Source organism: Terrapene carolina, unplaced genomic scaffold (genome assembly GCF_002925995.2).
Source record: "Terrapene carolina triunguis isolate 2854851 unplaced genomic scaffold, T_m_triunguis-2.0 Scaffold210, whole genome shotgun sequence".
Taxonomy (NCBI): Eukaryota; Metazoa; Chordata; order Testudines; family Emydidae; genus Terrapene; species Terrapene triunguis.
This window is the reverse complement of record NW_020664561.1, coordinates 5,227,121-5,246,875: the sequence shown is the minus strand read 5'-3', so window position 1 is coordinate 5,246,875 and position 19,755 is coordinate 5,227,121. Positions and strand designations below refer to the sequence as shown.

Genomic DNA, 19,755 nt, shown 5'->3' with positions numbered 1-19,755 from the left:
ATCAGACCTCTTTAAAGTGTCTCACGTTGAGTGCCCAAAAACAAAAGCACCAAAAATCACTACTCACTTTTGAAATCTTGGCCAAAATGGTCCATTAGCTTCTGGAACGTTTGGAAGCAATGATACCTCCAGAGCTTGACCATCTTCTATGTGTTTTTGAGTTACATGCCAGGTGGGATTAAAAACAAAACAAAACTGAAAGGTCTAATGGTTGAAACAGTTCCAAAGACCCTCTAAAGAGAGAGACTTCCGTCTCCTATAGCTGTGCAGGAACACATGTCAAACACTAAGGCTAATTCTATACTACACAGCTTTTAGCGACGCGGCTTTGTCACTACAGCAGTGCTGCTAAAAGTCGCGCAGTGTAGCCGCTGTTTGTTGGCTCTCCTGCCGACAAAAAACTTCCACCCCCAAAGAGCGGGGTTAGCTTTGTCGGCAGGAGAGCGCTGTCTGCAAAACTTTTGTCTTTTGGGTGTGTGTTTTTTTGACATCTCGGGAAGACAAAAATTTTGTCATTCAATTGCCAGTGTAGACAAAGCCATAGTCATCTCAGCTTTGGAGTTGTCCTGTAGAAGGAAAACCACCCAATTCCGTGATGTCCCAGAAATATACAAATTGGAGTAACTATTCCTGAGTCTGCGTGACTGTATTTTGTCTCTCAAAATAACAAAACAAAATAGCAAAACTCCATAAAGCTTTGGCTTTAAAAGGAAAAAGCTCAAAATTGGTAACTTGGTAAAAAGACTTTGCTGAACCTTACTTATTTCAGAGATAAACTAAAACAGACTTTTGTTTTGCATTTACCTTAATTGTTTGGAAGTGAGAAGAGCTTGACAAAATGACTTCTGAATAGAGAAAATGTTTCTGAAATAAATCTTTATTTTTACAATTCTTTGCTATTTCAGGGAGCCAATCTACCGCCTTCACGGCAAATTGTACGAGCTAAGTTTTGTAAGCTTTATTGTTGCTTTTTCATTTAGCTTCTCAAAGGGCAAAGTTTCTCTCTAACTCATTAGTTTAATTAATGCTAGCTACTACATTTTTTTTACCTTGAAACTGTTTCACCTTTAACACCTTCTCAATGAAATGTAATTGCAGTTCATTCCTTCATTGCCACTAACCTGCTGTGACTTACAAGTCTGAACTAGTACAACTTAAAAAGTGTTGTTAAACTTTCAGCCAAATCTATGTTTAAGCTCATTATATTAAATTGTCTTAAAATGAACTAAACTTACTAATGAACAATGTCCTTTTAAACTATATCATTGGAAAAATTGGATATTTATTTGATGTTTATAGTACATGGAGGCTCTGCCTGTTGAAAGGTAGGTGAATTATAGTAAGGGAAATATCAATTATTGCTTAAATGGATGTACTGTTTACAAGTGCCTTCTGTCACAACTCATAAAAAAGCGCTTTCCAGCAAACACAATTCAAAGAAAAATTGTTACAAATTTTAAATCCCGAGAGCTTTCTTAGCATTTTTTTATAGCAGCAGGAGGATCAGTGTGTCACAGGATAGTTTTTTACTTTATCAACTCCTCCACCAAATATTAGGTGAATACATTTTAATTTACGATTAGTAATATATCTTCTGAACATTTAGGAGTTAATTCTATAACAAGCCAGGGCTGCCGGGGGGGGGGGGGGGGGGGGGGGGGAGGGTGCCCCCGCCCCCGCCGGGCCCCCCCGAGAATATAGTATTCTATAGTATTGCAACATTTTTTTTATGGAAGGGGCCCCCGAAATTGCTTTGCCCCAGGCCCCCTGAATCCTCTGGGCGGCCCTGTAACAAGCCACTCTTCCAATTCAGTGACAGGTGGATATAAGTGGTAAAAGTTGATTGTGCTGTTTGGTGCCATATGACATGTTCCTTGATAGGACCTGTATAATTAAAATGGATATATTTAATTCCAGTTTGTCATTATACTGCCAAATTACACCAATAACCATTATAAACTGAGTTACTCAAAACTGCATAACATGTTTATTTTAAGGCAACAGGGCATAAACAAAACTGACTGACTCTAATAGCAGTTGGAAAGATCATTAAACTAATCCAGACTGGTATTGGGGTTTCCTACTTGATTGTAATATGCTTTGAATAATGATAATACAGAGAATTTATTTCACATATCAGAAATACAGACATTTCTGAATCAACTGCAAAGGACCTGAGTATTTGTGAAAAATGCATAATACTCAGTTCTGTTAAGTATAGTTTTGCTCATTTTTCCCTCTACTAATTTATCCTCTTGCACTTAATCTTTGGCTCTTTTTTTTTTTTTTTTTTTTTTTTTTTCCTTCTGCTTTTTTTTTTTCACTTATCTACTTTTTTTTTTTCTACTTATTCTTTTGCTCTTTTTTTTTTTTTTTCTTTTTTTTGTGCTACCGCCTGAGGTTTTGACCTGACTCAGCAAGGTTTCTTTCTAAGCCACAGGTTAGTCTGTCTTCTCATCTGCTTTAAATAACCAGTGTAACAGTTTGTTTTACATAGCTTTTCTGGCAAAATCTGGGCCTTGAAGACTGACCAACTCCTAACTGTATATTTTGTGTGGTGAGATTTGTGTTTTTGTCACCATCACTAAACTTGTGTTTAAACATTGTCATTTTAATGTAAAAATCCCACTTCTAATAGACCTTACAGCTCAAAAGGTGTCATTGCATCAAGCATTCAATCATTTAAGAACACAATATGGGAGGATTTGAAGATGATAGATCATATATAGCATTTTAAAATAGAACAAAATGTAAGATACTTTCAGTGGCAAAATCCAGTATTGCTCCATATGGAGTAACCATTACAGTTGGAGTAGGTCCTAAATCTGAATCTTGGATCCAAAATTGTTGTCCAAGTTATTTTTAGACAATTTGGATGTAATAACTTGGTCCTATTTCTATAATGAGCCCAAACCAGAAACTTGATTCCCATTCATCTGAACTTAGGGAAAATTTGGATCTACTGCTGTACTTTGTGGCCTCTACTTTTGTAACCTGCACCGTTTATGAATGCATGATGATTTACATCATTGCCCCAAGCTTTGTTTAACTAACGTTGGGTGAATATTCTCTTTCTTTGTTTCACCGAAGGCTGAGTTATCTGTCAAAGGTGGTACTTTTTGAAATTAAGTCAGTATCCTTTCCAGTCATGTGATCCAGTAATCAGTGATTTCATCCAAAGCAATGTTAATTCTGGAAGCAGTCTCCCAGAGGTGGAACCTTTGGAAATTAAGTATTCTCCACCTTGTTCATCTCCATCTTCAAAGATCACATGAGTCATGATGGAAGATATGTTGAATATTTTGACCCTTGCTTGACTAATTAAAGCAGGGAAATTACACCCGGACAAGTCAATATTGCTATTGTTTTCTGAATCAACCGCAAAGGACCTGGTGCATCCAAGTCATTTACTAGTTCTGTATTCCCTACTGGCCCATAGTGTGAGCGAACTTTTCACATTTGACCTAAGAAACAAATCCATTGTGGTGTTGCCTCACCCCCGGTTTGTTATAATTATTACCCCGGTTTGATAGTGCTGTTGCAACACAATTTTGTACCACAAGTATTGGAAGATAAAGCAGCAGTGTTAGTAGTTACAATGCAACTAACATTGCTTCAGTGGAACTATTGTGTAGTTACTTGTTTAAATAATTGCTAACTCAGCAAATAACTCCTGTTTATGCCTCTGTTTTGTTAGAATGCCTAACCTTCAGATTTGCACACTCACCTCTTTTCTCTGACTTTCCCAGCCAGTTCAAATGACAGTCAGTCTTAAAATGACCTCTCAGACATTACTTTTGAAAAGTGGCTAGCACAGCTGTTCACACTTGTTTAATACTGAGTCATAGTATATTTTGTTCTACTTTATTAATCAGAAATATCTTAATTGATGCAAGGAACTGTAAAGTTGTGAAGCAGTTCACAAAAATCTGTCCTTCATCCATCAGATCCTGCTTTCCTGTTTACCAATGTGAAATGGCGGAGAGGGAAAGGAACAGATATGATTTGTTTTTATGCAGCTGAAATTATCTGCAAAATGACTTCCTTCTGATTTGTGTACACACACACACACACACACACACACACACACACTCTCTCTCTCTCTCTCTCTCTCTCTCTCTCACCCCCTCCTGTCCCCTCAATTTTTTCATTTTTCAGACACCAAGTTTATCTATCAGAATCCTGAAGGAAGGAACTGTGTCATCCTTCATTCATCCTGTCCACACAACCCAGCTGCTGGTCAGAATATTGTCTCCACTCACTTCTGGCATGGCTTATGTTTCTCACCTTCCTGATGTTCATAACTCATATCACTCATATCCGGTACATGCAGAGTAGAATTTGGCGTACTGATTTTAAAAAACATTCCTTGCAATATTTGCAACCCAAACACAAAAGTGAAATGATGGTGTAACTGGCACCCGGCGGTGGCGCCTCCTCATTGCTCATCTGGGGAATTAGCTCGCCACTGTCCGCCCCGTCCTGCAGTTACTCAGCTGGTTGCCTCAGTCACTTGCTCTGGGGCCCTTCTCTTGCCGGTCAGGAGCTTCAGCGCCTCTCCTTCGTGGCTTAGCCTTCTGACCAAGTCACAGTTGTCCTGCCCTTCCGGGGTCTCACCAAAGTGTCTCTCCACACAGTCTCAGGCAGCCTCCATATCACTGCGCTGACTGCACCACTCCCACAGTGGCTTGTAGGGGAACCCAGGCCTGCCCTCTACTCCAGGTTCCAACCCAGGGGTCCTCAAACCAGCAGTTCACGTCTGTTCTCCCAGCCCTTATTGTTTCTTCCCTGGACTGATTCCTACACTCCTATGACAGACTCCTATTCTTCCCCCCTTGTATCAGAGGGTGTGACTGCAGGCTTCCTCACTGCAGCCCCTGCACGCACACACACACACACCTGTTACCAGCTCCTGGCTTTATAGAAGTCCTGCCTCTTTCTGCCCAGGTGAGCTTTATCCACAATTAAGCTTTACTGCATGCTAGCTCCCCTTCAGTTGCAGCCGATGGCTAATTGGCCTCTCTTCCTTATATTAACTCCTCCAGGGCTAGTGTGGGGTGAATGCCCATTCACAGGCGTCTGAACATTAATGGAAATAATTACTCTCTCTTGTCGCTATCCAAATCGAGAGTAGCACAAAATGTAAACAGCGCAATAGTTAAAACTAAACTGGATTATTAAAATGGAAATGTTTTTGTTTTAAATGCCTTATCTGTTTTACAGGCAAGGAAATTTATTTTTAAAATGTTGCTTGATTTTCAGAGGTGAAGTCAGTGGGAGACTACAGTGGGAGTTCAGCACCTCCTGAAAACCAGGACATGAATACTTAACTAGATAGTGTTCCTTTGAGTACATGGCATTGTCTGAGCCCTTATCACACAAGGTTGCTTGGTCCTGAATGTATTGAGATTCTATAGATTTGCTGTAGTTCTGTATATAAAATGTGCCCATGTGAAGTTCTAGGAACATGTACGATTCATTGAAAATAACTTGCAACCTCATGCTCACTCCCCAGCCATCAGCACACCTTTAGATTCTCTTCCCTCCTGTAACATCCACCATAAGTCTCCAGTTGTTTGACATTTTGTTCTGCTGCTCCTTTGCAGATTTCAGTATGTTTAGGGAGCGTAGTGCTCTATTTTAATGGGGAAGTGCGTGTTGGGCGATTAGTGGAAATTCATCAGCATTCCTTGAAAAACGCAAAGGCTGAGGGTATTGCCTCGATCTGGTGTCCTGCCACTGACACAACCCAGTGCTTTGTGGGAGTGGCAGCTGGATCCAATCTCCCACAAGCAGGATTCTTTGAGGAAACAGCTGGCAGCTTCATTCCTCTACTGGATAGACATAATGGGGGAGTGACTGAGAGTAATATCAGCAAGCCAGCTTGCTATTGGATTCACCCACTGGCAGCTGTATATCTGTGAGGCTCTGTCAGCAGAGTTGCCGGGATCACAGAAAGGTCCTCTGTTGGGAGCCACATTATGGGGAGTTCCTTCCTGGCCAGCAAAGAAAGTTGTTAAAACGTTTCTTAGTTGTTAAAGCGTTTTCTTCTTAAAGCTTAAAAATAGCCCATATTGAGCCCTCAGAATGTGTGTTTTCCTGAGTTGTAGAAAAAGTGACTGTCAGTATTGGTTTTATAAAATGTTCAGAACAAAGGAAAGTATTCTAGTATCCCAATGCACAGTATGCTACCTTCCTTCCCTGTTTAAGTGCTCATCAACTTCAGATATCCTGAAACTGCACTTAGCGCTTCATCGGTGAATCCCTCCTTGCACCCAACTGTTCATTTCCAGAGTGGCAACTCCATCTCTGAATCTTTCCAGGCTCCCTGTCCCAAACCAACTTTAAATATACCATCAGTCTGGCTGCTTTTCTGCTGCCTCCCATGTCGTGCTTTGCTTCCTACTGAGCACGGGAATATTTTAAATTACAAGCACTGTGGTGCAGTTGAAAGGAATCCAGTCACTTGGCCGCCCTGTGCCTCAGTTTCTTTGTTTGTAAAATGCAAAGAATACCTTCCTCACACAGTTGTTGTGATGCTGTAACATTTGCGGGGTGCTTTGAGGCATTCAGTGTCTGCTGTGTAACTGTCATTGTCCCTATTAGGTTTCAGTGTTAGCCGTGTTAGTCTGTATCAGCAAAAAAAACGAGGAGTCCTTGTGGCACCTTAAAGACTAACAAATTTATTTGGGCATAAGCTTTTGTGGGCTAGAACCCACTTCATCAGATGTATGAAGTAAAAGATACAGGAGCAGGTCTAAATACATGAAAGGATGTGGGGTGCTTTACCAAGTGTTGTCAGTCTAATGAGATAAATCAATTAACAGCAGGATACCAAGGGAGGAGAAATAACTTTTGAAGTGGTAAGAGAGTGGCCCATTACAGACAGTTGACAAGAAGGTGTGAGTAACAGTAGGGAGAAATTAGTATTGGGGAAATTAAGTTTAGGTTTTGTAATGACCCAACCACTCCCAGTCTTTATTCAGGCCTAATCTGATGGTATCTAGTTTGCAAATAAATGGACACAAATCTGACATCAGGAATCATAACATTCAAAAAGCAGTAGGAGAACACTTCAGTCTCTCTGGTCACTCAATAACAGACCTCAGAGTGGCAATTCTTCAACAAAAAAAAACTCCAAAAACAGACTCCAACGTGAAGCTGCAGAACTGGAATTAATTTGCAAACTGGGTCAACGGGGGAAACTCTCCTGTCGACTTACCTTATGCTTCTCGTTCCGGTGGAGTACCGGAGTCGATGGGAGAGTAATCGGCAGTTGATTTAGTGGGTGTAAGACCCACTAAATTGACCCCCGGTGGATTGATTGCCACGCGTCGATCCCCCGGTAAGTGGAAATAAGCCCTTAGTATGTTAATGAGTAGGGCCCTACCAAATTCAGTCAGTTTTGGTAAATTTCATGGTCATAGGATTTTAAAATCGTAAATTTCATGATTTCTGCTATTTAAATCTAAAATTTCATGGTGTTGTAATTGTAGGGTCTTGACCCAAAAAGGAATCGTGGCGGGGTCGGAAGGTTATTGTAGGGGGGGTTGCAGTCCTGCTACCCTCACTTCTGCACTGCTGCTGGTGGTGGTGCTGCCTTCAGAGTTGGGCAGCTGGAGAGTGGTGGCTGCTGGCTGGGAGCCCATCTCTGTAGGCATAGCTGCTGCCAGCAGCAGTGCAGAAGTAAGGATGGCATGGTATGGTATTGCTTCGCTTACTTCTGCGCTTCTGCTTGCAGAGCTGGGCCCTCAGTCAGCAGCCACCACTCTTCGGCCGCCCAGCTCTGAAGGCAGCAGTGCAGAAGTAAGGGTGGCATGGTATAGTATTGCCACTCTTCTGCACTGCTGCTGGCAGGGCACTGCCTTCAGATCTGGGTATCCGGCTAACAGCCACCACTCTCCAGCCGTCCAGCTCTGAAGGCAGCGCAGAAGTAAGGGTGGCAATACTGCGACCTGCCCCTAAAATAACCTTGTGACCCCCTGCAATTCCCTTTTGGGTCAGGACCCCCAATTTGAGAAATACTCATCTTCCCTGTGAAATCTGTATAGTATACGGTAAAAGCACACACAAGACCAGATTTCATGGGGGGAGACCAGATTTCACAGTCTTTGACGCCTTTTTCATGGCCGTGAATTTGGTGGGGCCCTATTAATGAGCCACCAACCTCAGTGCGCTGATAGAACCAACTTAATTCTCTCCCTGCAGGTTCAACAGCTGGTAACAGGGTGGGCTGCTTTAAGTGAACATTGCCTGCCTGTTTCAGACTTACAGAGCTCTTCTTCTCTAGACTGCTGGATTGAGGCCAGGCCTGGTCAGTAGTGATTTGAAAACTATTACTGTCCGATTGCTGACCTACCTGAAATGAATTTAGTCTGTCTAGGTCAGGGGTGGGCAAACGTTTTGGCCCGAGGGCCACATCTGCATATGGAAATTGTATGGTGGGCCATGAATGCTCACGAAATTGGGGTTTGGGGTATGGGAGGGGGTGTCGCTCTGGCTGGGGGTGGAGGCTCTGGGGTGGGGCCAGAAATGAGGAGTTCAGGTGCGGGAGGGGGATCCGGGCTGGGGTAGGGGGTTGGAGTGTGTAGGGGGGTGAGGGCTCCAGCTGGAGGTATGGGCTCTGGGTGGGGCTGGGGATGAGAGGTTAGGGGTGCAGGAGGGTGCTCTGGGCTGGGACCAAGGGGTTCGGAGGGCGGGAGGGGGATCAGGGCTGGGGCAGGAGGTTGGAGTGCGGGAGGGGGTCAGGGGTGTAGGCTCCAGGCGATGATTACCTCAAGCAGCTCCCAGAAGCAGGGGCATGTCCCCTTTCCGGCTCCTACACGGAGGCACAGCCAGGAGGCTCAGCACGCTGCCCTGTCCGCAGGCTCCACCCCTGCAGCTCCCATTGGCCATGGTTCCTGGAGCAGGGCACGCCCCAGACCCTGTTTCCCAGTGGGAGCATGAGGGCCGGATTAAAATGTCTGGAGGGCCGGATGCGGCCCCCGGGCCGTAGTTTGCCCACCCCTGGTCTAGGTCCTAGGGAAGTCAAGGAAGAGAGGGCCAACCTTATTGTAGTGTTGTTCAATGAGACAAAATTAATTATTCATTTGGGTTATGTGCTTGATTTTTGTTCTTTAGCTAGGAAAATATAAACATTTTTCAAAGGGAGGTCCAGTCCTTCCCAAGAGAATCAACAGATTTTCCCATTCCCGCCTATTTATTACCCCAGTGTCATTTGTCATAGATTGTCCACTGAGGAGGGTAGATGCAACTGCTTCTGGTACCTATCAGCACTGCTCAAGGATGACCTGAGATGCTTCCTCCGCACAGGAGCTGACTTTGTAGTGCTCTATCTACTTCAGGAAAACCAGACATTTGGGTACCATGTTTAGTACTCAGAGCTGTGATCTCCCCCATGGAAATGCATAGTGATACCACAAGATTGGTCAATCCATTTTTAAGACTAAATATCAGAGCAAAATTGCTACACCCTTACCACTTGAATAGCATGTCCACAGCGCCTTATGTGCACCTGTGTATTGGGTTGTCACACTGGGGTTCTGCAGAGTCTCCTTTCTCCCTACCAATGCCTACTCCACTCCATGTAGAACTTGCAGTGGTTTTACTGCATTTTAGTCCTTCTTTGTTTGTTGAGGCGATGGTGGGTGCAAAATTTCAGCTTCCCTTTATGGAACTGGAAGATGTAAATTAACTTTGTGCCACCAATGTTCCACTTTTCTGGCATGTTTTCTAGCTCTGGCTGAATTTGGAGTGTATGGGTTAAGATATTTTAAGGATTGAGATGTTTTAAAATGCACCTCTAAAAACGTTCAGAAGCCATGTTTGTCCATTTGCTTTGCAAAGCAACATCACCGTTGATCAGAGACTGATAGCATAAGCTTTTCTGCAGTCTCAGCCTTTGGGGAGAACTGCAACAAAAGGTGCTAAATTTATAGTTGCAAACATTTTCCCACATTTTGTCAGCTATAACAGGGGCGCTGGGGCGCCTCATCCCCTTTTCAGTTGTCTTTGTTATTAATGAGTACAAGATATTCTCACTGCATACATATCAAAGCTATTGGCATTAATAGAGCTTATTATATGTGCACATTGAGGGAAATATACTTCGAAGTTTCAAACTTTGATGATTGACCATGAAGCAGACTTCAAATTGTTTGTATTTTGTCTGCTGCTGATGTTGGAGCAGGCTGAGATTGGAAGTCTTTGAGAAGTTTGCCACCGCCCCAGTGCATAGCCATAAAAGTAAGCAGAGACCTCCATTTGATTGCATTACTCCATGCTTCTGTAGTAGACACTAGAAGTCCAAGCACTTTTTGAAGAATTTCTCCCAGAGCATTTTCAACCTCACTCCCAATCTTTCATAAGCAAGTAAAGGAAATCTTCTTGGGAAGAAATAGTGGAAATTTACATGAGTCCGCAGAGAGATTTGGAAGACTTCATTGTATGGTGTATGTAATCCCGTGAACCCTTTTCCTTTTAAATTCAGACTTGGGGAAGAAGCAGCTTTTACTGAACTATTCATAGTTTTATCAGAAAGCTCAGTGGACCTTTGTACTCATGCTTTCTTTAAACGACTCTGCTGCCCTGTCCTCTTCCTTCCATTTTACCACTTGAGTCCTGTTATCCCTCCCTAGTTTTCTTTTGCTCTCCATTTTTCCTGCATGATTTTCCTCTTAACCTTAGCATTGGTTTCTATACTCCCTTCTCTCTCTGCCATTCTTTCCTTTTGTTTCCCTTCTGTTCTCTCCAGTCAGTCTTGTTTTTCTTCTTTCTCTGCATCCCAACCTCAGTTTTTCTTTCCTCTCTGCTCTTTGCTCCTTCCTTTCCTCCTCTGTTTCTCTTGTTCCTCTCCTCTGTTCCCTTGCCTTGATCTCTCTACTTCTCTGTTACTGCTTTTTTTTTTCTTTGAAAGACCTCACTATTTCTGTGATAAATTGGACCCTTCAGAAAGTCTCCTTCTCTGAAGGGTAAGGTTTCCAGAAGTCACCGACTGCTCCAGAGAGGAAGTATGGTCTGGTCCTAGCTCAAGAGTCCTACTCCACAATTGATCTCCCAGATCTAAAAAATTTGCAGTATCAGAGCAGTGAAAGCAACCATCCTTTTTATCCCTTTTGTTTTTTGTATGGGTTTTTGCAATGTGTTTCTACACTGCAAGCAAATAGTATCAAGATCACACATCTGTTATTCAACCTTATACTTTATAGTATATATACATGAGGATAATCCTTAGGCTTCTCTTTTCCCTCCAAGCCCTCTCCCTCACAAAATTCATTCTATTCTATGTTGCATTTTTCTTGTGGTCATCAGAACATGTGGAAATTATATTCCAAATTTGTCAATGACTGAAAAGCGAACCTTTTATTGGTAGAGCAGTTTTTTAGTCAAAAGAATGAATTTAGAAACTGAATTGTGTTTGGTGAATGAGTGACGGGCAATTAATACATGTCTTTTGATTTACAATCCTGTACAGGTGATCCGGAAAGGCTGGCTCACCATCAACAATATCGGCATCATGAAAGGGGGGTCCAAGGAATACTGGTTTGTTCTGACAGCAGAAAGCTTGTCCTGGTATAAAGATGATGAGGTAAAGACACAGTTCCTTTGCAGACATCAGTCACTCTGATATTCATTCACAGCTTCTAATGTTAAGATTTTAACTTTGTTTATACTGAATTTGCATTTAGTATGTATTTTCTCTTGTAATCTAATTTAGCACTTTCTTAGAGTGATCCCCGCTCTTGCAGTTCTCAATATTTCTTCTGCTTTAAGATCCTACTGAAATTTCTCTACAAACTTTAGGAACACTAATTATTTACTCTAGATCTTTAACACTTACTTCTTTTAAAATAGTCAAGATAAGAGAATATATTAGACTTTTCTGGTTGCTATTAGCTGTTTCACTTGGATTTCATTACAGTTAATATGTAAGTTAGTCATAAAGTGTCAAGTTGTTTTTTCCATCATCATCATTTCATCCTGGAGTTTCTTTGCAGACACTGGGAACAGTGCAGTATTACCAGTCATTCTTGTCTGTGGCTTGTTCTTCCATCAAGCCCAGCCTGGTCACATCAATGCATATGATGTCCTGCCATCTAGTTGGTTGTCCGCTTCTAGGTTGCGGTAACCTTGGTTGTGTTTGCTTTTTCTTATGATTGTTATTCCCATAAGCAATTAAAATTAGATATATTTTGTAATACAGCTGGGCTTTTGCCTAATGTTATGAAAGGTCTAAAATGAAGTGGAAAAATTTCTAGTAGTGTTAACTTGAGTTTTGAATTTGCGGTACTGATGATCAGATAAAGATACCTTGGTAAGGAATACAATTGTTAATATGAATGAATTTGTAGTTAACAAGCAGGACATTCCTATAATACGATATTCAGACTGCTCCCTCCTTTGAACCTGTTAGATAGCTTTGAATATTGCCCTGTTGCAATCCAGCCTGCTTAGATGTGATCATTGGATTGCTAATGATCTCAACAGTGATATAGAGATATTAGAAAAATGTTTTTGCCTCCATGCTTGTGGATGTAAAACTACCTAAATATCCAGGTTTACATTTTGGAACTGCCTCCCCCTCCCCCCACTCTACAATAGTCCTGTTCTTAATTTTTCTTAAATAAAAGGTTAACTATGGGACTCTTTGTTCTGCATTTGAATGTCTTCAATTTAAAATTAGTAGGGTTGACTGAACATTTTCCATCAACCTTATTTTCAAGTGAAAAACAGGTTTTCAATTACACGAAAATTTTCAGTGTGTGCTTTCTTCATTTGTTGTATTTTCATCTGAAACTGTAACTTTTCAGCCAAAGACCAAAATGTTTTCAAATTTTAGCAGTTTTCAGTTGAAAAGATTTTGGGTGTTTCTGAAGAAAATTTGATTTTTGGCAGGGGGAAAATATTTTTCTAGCAAGCTCTGAAAAGTCAGTTTCCAACGTTTGTCTTGCTCGTTGTTGTTGTTATTGTCACTGTTATTGCCTCCCTTAATTTTTTTGTTTTCACTTTATTAATATTGTACTTCAGCATCCTTGCTTCTAGACACACTGGGTAGAGATCTTACAATGTAGATTCTTTACATATAACATTGTGTCAGGGCCCGGCTCCTGCAACCACTGAGTGTAGTGCTTGCTACCCAGGGCGGCTCCAGGCACCAGCGCACGAAGCGTGTGCCTGGGGCGGCAAGCCGCAGGGGGCGGCCTGCCAGTCGCGGTGAGGGCGGCAGTCAGGCTGCCTTCGGTGGCATGCCTACGGGAGGTCCGCCGGTCCCGCGATTTCGGCGGCAATTCGGTGGCAGGTACGCCGAAGGTGCAGGACTGGCGGACCTCCCGCAGGCGCGCCGCCAAAAGCTGCCTGACTGCCGTGCTTGGGGTGGCAAAATACATAGAGCCGCCCCTGTTCCTACCACAAATAATGACTTTAGTAGTAGTGTTTGCAGGAGCTGGTCTTTATTTTGGGATGGATTCTTCTAAGAAAATCTACTGTTAGTTAACAAGTCAGCTCTTTATGCAGAACATGAATTAAGACTGTAGCCATGTAGGAAAGTATATATTCAGAAGTTATTAGACCCCTTAAGTTGTCTTTGAAGGCTATGATTCATTTTTATTGAAGCTGATGAGACTGGACTGAAAATGTAATACCCAATTTAATGTATTTTTAAACATCTTAAGTAATGTATGTTTGCAGGTTGCAGCCAGGTTGGTCCGAGGGTGTGAGAGAGATGAGGTAAGTGTGGTAATATCTCTTATTGGACTAGCTTATGTTTGTGGAAGGGTCCAGCTTTCGAGCTGAGGAAGAGCTTTTTAAAGCTTGAAAGTTTACCCTGTCCACCTACAGAAGTTGGTCCAATAAAAGATATTGCCTCACTTACCTTGTCCTGTAAGTCACATATAGCATTCACATTTTCAATTTCCTAATACTTTATAGGAGGTGAATTCAGTACATTTCAGACTTGATTATGGAGCAAATCTTGTGACTATTTTAGCTATTTAAAACACAGTAAAGTTGTTTTTTATAAGGTAAGTAGAGATATTTCTCATATCAGGTTTAAATGGCCTAGGTTAATATTTAGGAAGGATATTGCTTGTTAATTATAATTGAGGGAGTGGACTTGAAGACAGATTTACTGTTTTCTGCAGTTTGTTCTTATGAACTAATCATAATGACAGATGAGAGAAGCAGGAAATTTTTTGCCTTCACTGATTTTATTCCACCTTGACAATGACTGATAATAAATATATTTTTTTATTCTTTCTGTTAAGAGATAAAGGTCTGGGTTATTTTGTGGTCTAAATCTTAATAAAAGAACATTATCTCACTGCCTGTACTCATTGCTGTTAGCCCATCCTTCCCCTACCATTCTCTTGAAAGAGCATTCTTCAGGGGAATTGAAACCTTTCTTTAAAACAAGCATGCAAATAAGAAAGGGACATGCTTTTAGGAGGCCACTGTTAAAATCCTATTTCTATATTATAAAACACCTCTACCTCGATATAACGCTGTCCTCGGGAGCCAAAAAATCTTACCGCGTTATAGGTGAAACCGCGTTATATCAAACTTGTTTTGATCCCCTGGAGCACTGCTTTACCACGTTATATCAGAATTCGTGTTATATCGGGTCGCGTTATATCGGGGTATTCTTTTCTATAAGTTACTGGTAACAAGACTGGTAACCTATGGCTGTATTTTTCAAAAAAGTCAATGAAAAAAATTACGGACCTAACTTAAACTGGCAAAAGCAGAAGTATTAAATGCTAAAATTTCCACTCTGTCTATAACTTGTCGTCCTCTGCTTAGATGTTATAGCACACACACAAAAGAGGTCATACACTATTGTGAGATCCCTAGAAGATCCATGTATGACAGATAAGATGAGGATGAGCAAGGCTAACCTGGAATTTCTTTGCCTTTGATTAAGACTTATAGGAAAGTATCTTCAGTGTAAACATATAATTCTCATTAATGTCAGCAGTTGTTACATACATGCTTGAAAAGAAGATCATTGTTAATAAATCAGAGGAAAGGAATTGAGGACTACAGTGGAAACTTATGAGAAGGCAGTTTTGTCTTCAAAATATTGCTGGGATGTTGTTTGGGTTACTTTATTATGAACAGCATTCAAGAAATCAAACTTATGGGTGTTTTTGTGAATGTGCAAGTTTGAAAACAGGCATATTCTTGTATGGCATTTTAAAAATTTATTTGAAGAAAATAGAGTGGTAGTTAATACTCTAATCATAATGTAGAAGTTACTGAAAGTCCTACAGACCAAAATTCTGCATTGCATCATGGGGAAATTCTGTTGTCTTTGACTTGTGGTAACAAATCACTTGTTTGGTTAATGATGACGCCAAAATTTCTCTGTGGAACTCTATAGTCTTGCATTATATGTCAGCTTACTCTTTATTCTTATTATACAGTAGGCCTTGGCATATTATTGAAAGGTAGTGCGGTGAAATTAACCAGTCTCACTAAGTGCTGTCTCAGGTACTTAGAAGCGCCTTAAAGATGATTGGGAATTCTTGAGTCTTCTATTTGTGTTCAGTGGGAGGCTTCAGAGTTCCTGAAAACACTTTTGGAAGTGTCTGCTGCTGTACTGCATTAATCTAGACTGCTAACTCAGCTAGAGCCTGAGAACTTGTGAAGAATACTGAGCTCCCTGCTTGTTCGATGTTTCATGAGAATAGTTAAAATTGAGGATGTGACCATTGTGGTAATTAAACGTCTAGCAGCCTTCTTCACAAGAGCAGGAGATGTTAGCTCTGGTTTCCTGGACAAATTGTTATGCTTCCCTAAACTTCCTCTTTAGTTTCAAATGGATATGGTATTTGTCATTTCCTGTCCTAAACTATTGATTATGGTTGCTGTGTGCTGTTGTATTTCACCCTAAGGCAGGTGGTCTTCAGCAATGTATGAAATGATTTCTGTATTTAGGGATTTGAATTGTGACTATGCTCTGCACAGATGAGCACTATGAAAGCACATAAGGACGTCACTACCCCTTGTGCCTCCTAAGCAGATGCCAGTCACTACTACAGTCCTTGCACATGCGTGAGCACAGTGACCATGTAAATCTAGTCTATGGCAGTGTTAACCTCTCCAGACGGGGTGGGGAGAAGGACCCATGGTCCCCTTACTGCCACACTAGACAGCAGAGCTGGCTGGCCAGGGAATCAGTGTACATTGCACCCCATTAAGGAGTGTAGCAGCAGCTGTGCTCTCCCTGTGTGTCAGGGAGCTCTGAATGATATTGTGCCTTCTTGAGGTACAGTGCCTGCTGGGACAATGTAGTTGTGCAGCTCCTCTAATGTAGGCATGTGCCCATAAGGAACTATACTGTCCATGCTTTGTATAGTTTGGGACTTGTTTTGGGATGAAAGGCATCCTAAAAATGTAAGCAGGTATTGTCCTCTCTTGCTATTTGAAGAAGCTACCTTTTGTGCTTTATTTGTTGGCTGTGGGCCCTATACTAAAGAATCCACGGTAGAATTTATTTTGAAGTAACTTACTTTGTCAAATAATGCATTTTCGTAATGGTGGATTTCATCATTGGTTGTCCCACTTGCATGGGCAAGCATAAAGCAATTTGTTTCTATGGATCTTTATTGATATTGTTTTGTTGCTGTTCAAATACGTGTACAGCATTTTTAATCTTAATGATTGTTAAATGAGAATCAGAGGAATAAGGTCTTTTTGTACTCCTGGTGGAAACAAAAATATGAGTTTGATCAGTCTTCAAATACTAAAAAAAGTTTGTAGAAAGCAGAAGAACCTTGCTTGGGTGAATGACTGGAAGGTCCATTGTGAATTAGGCCCTGACCCTGCAAACACTGACTTGTATGCTTAAGGTTACTGAGATGAGTAATCCCATTGACTTTAAGGGGACTACTCACTTGTTTAAAGTTAAGTATGTGTAATAGTGTGTGTAGGTTTGGGGTCTTATTGAACAAGTGAGTGCAAAGTTAATGGGACCACTGACATTTGACTTATTTCTTCCCTTTATTTACAAAATCTATATATATATATTTTTTTTGGTTTCGAAATCAAATGCTTCAGATTTTTAAGATAAAAATGCTGTCAACATTAGTGAGTAAATGTGTATTATTAATTTAACTTACAGTTGAGCTATAGTAATAAAATAATGTGCGTCTTGTGATGGAGGAGAGAAAATGAGTGAGGAAGTGGATTTTTCACTGTTCCAGAAGGAAATAAAATCCCACATACTAAAGAGGGGAAAAATATTCAGAAATCTTATGGTGTTCTTTTTAATAGCATTTACTAGCCAAAGAATAACTTCCTCTTTTTGTATGATCAGCATGTATACATTAATTTTGCATGACCTAATAAAATTCTAGTCATTCATGTGCTGTTATCAAAATATAAGTGAGAAATGTATTTCGTCTTCCCATTTGCAATGGTGCCGCAAAGCAGGATACAAATAAAATTCATGGTTAGTGAGTTAATCAGAACAACTAGGAAAAGAGTACTATAGAAAGCACAGTAAAAATTTCAGCAGTGGGTTTTATTGTATTTGATAGGCACCGTTCATTTTACTCTGGGTGGATTTCAATATGCTGACCAAGTTAATAATAAAAAGTACACATGAGTTAATTATTGAACCAGCAGACTTAAATCCAAAAGTGACTCTTTCCTGTAGCTCTTGGTGAAGATGCTATAGTCTGTCAGAGCTGCTCTCTCATTGGCTGGTTGTCATTCAGGCTGGGTTGTCATGTGACTGCCTGTCTGTGCCTGCTGTACAGGTGAGAGGATGTTCTGCACAGCAAGTGTAGACAGGCAGACACATGACAACTCCGTCCAGCCAGTCCCTTGGATCCATCAGGGGTCCTTTCCTCACCGGCTGATAAGAATCAGTCTGTACCATTCCAGATTTGGGGACTTTGTTGGGGGGAAACACACATAACAGAATTAAACTTTAAAACATTAGGGAGCTGTGGAACAAGTACAATGTTTGACTTTATTCAGAAAATATGCATTTTACATTAGTTATAATTGTGCTGACATGCATATGGGATAGGATTTCAACAGAATGGTCACATTTAACATTTTAAAAAGAACAATGATTTAAACCATGGTTTATTTTAAATCCAGTTCATAAATGCGTTTCCCCAGATACTGTACTTGCACAGCATGTAGTGATTTAACCAGATGTTTTTACTCTTCTTGGAAACACAGAAATACTGAAGTTCAAGATAAAGCATATGTTTATACAGTACATATTTTCGAGTAATAGATAAGTACCGTAAACTTAAATACTTGAAAACAAAACCAAATAATGCTGTATAGATGGAAGCAGCCATATGTAGAATGTCCCAATAAAGAATATTCTGGAAGGAAAGAGTGTGTGTGTGTGTGTGTGTGTGTGTGTGTGTGTGTGTGTAAAATTTTATGTGCGGCTTTTGCTTTGGAACAATCAAAAGGAGCATATTTTGCTAATATTTTGTTTAGCATATAATTTTAATTCCTATTTCTTTCAAAATGAGTACTTTCTATATGTGAAAACCAAAATAAAAGAGCAGTCCTGGGCTTAAAATATATGTCTTTCAATTAAATGTAGGTTATGCTACAAATCAAAAATGTGCAAACACCTTTCCTACATTAGGTGTTTCTTTGCTGAAATGTTATATATGTAAAGCACCAAAATACACTTAGTGAAATTTGACCTACATTTGAAATGCCTTTCAGTAAATTATTGATGTTGCCGTAATTTCAAAAGACATTTAAACCTCAAACATTGGTTTCTACTAAAAGATTTTTAAAGAGAAAGCTACATCAACTTTTATACAAATTAAAGTACTCTGTTTTAAAATACTGTTCCTTAAATCATCATTGTTGTTCACTTCTTGCATGACAATCTCGTATATTTAGATGTTTTTAAAACATATGCTGTATTTAACTGAAAATTGGCCGTAAAAGGCCTGAATTTATCAAAGGCAAAAGCAAATATTTTACAATTTTAAAATATATTATATAAATAATTATACATTATGTTACATTATATAATACATTTGATATTTCTATAAAGAAAACTGACACATCTATAGTTAATAGATCAGTTAGACTGGTGAGTCATAAATTTCAGATTTAAATTTAGCAAGTTGGAGTTAGGTCTATTTTTTTAAAACTAAAAATTACAATACATAAATAGCCAAGTCAGACATGACATATTATGTCTTAAGCCTTTTCCCATTCTAAGCCAATGTACATTTATTGTGGTAAAATACAATAGTTAAAAAAAATGAGTTTCAAGTGAAATTAGAATTCAGTACTTTTGCCCTCCCTACAGCTTGACCATTTTAAAAGGAAACTTAAAGGATAAGATCATAATGTGGACTAATCAATTGCTTTCATGAAAAATAAGTGACATATCAGTTTTAAGAGCATTTCTGTACTTAGTGTTCCTTTGGTCATTGAAAGTTTCAACTGCTTTAGTATGTAGACTTGGTGCTAAAAATCTTTACATTGCGGGGAAAATTAGGCATGTTTGATTTGATATTGTGCTTTCTTGGAATGCCAAAACAATTGTGCAGTAAAAATACCCACTGGGAATCAATAACACAAGAGGATCAAAAACAAGAATGTGTAGGCCACATTAGCCTAGAATATGGACTAGTGTATACGAGCAGGTATTGGGGTGCCTGAGTGGGGGAGGGTGGGAGATGAGTTGATTTGAATTTTCTAGTCAGTGATTATTGACCATACAAAGGTAGACTTCATCAACTAAAATGGACTAAGGGT

General features: G+C 40.2%; 1 protein-coding gene across 1 annotated transcript in view; it reads left to right on the top strand.

Moving 5' to 3' along the window:
• The window catches only part of LOC112107414 (dynamin-3), a 316,224-nt gene that overhangs the window by 132,538 nt on the left and 163,931 nt on the right, over nt 1-19,755 (top strand). Inside the window, exons 14-15 of the mRNA XM_026655330.1 lie at nt 906-935; nt 11,474-11,587. Coding sequence (XP_026511115.1) covers nt 906-935; nt 11,474-11,587 — 144 coding nt within the window. The remainder of the gene's footprint in view (nt 1-905; nt 936-11,473; nt 11,588-19,755) is intronic.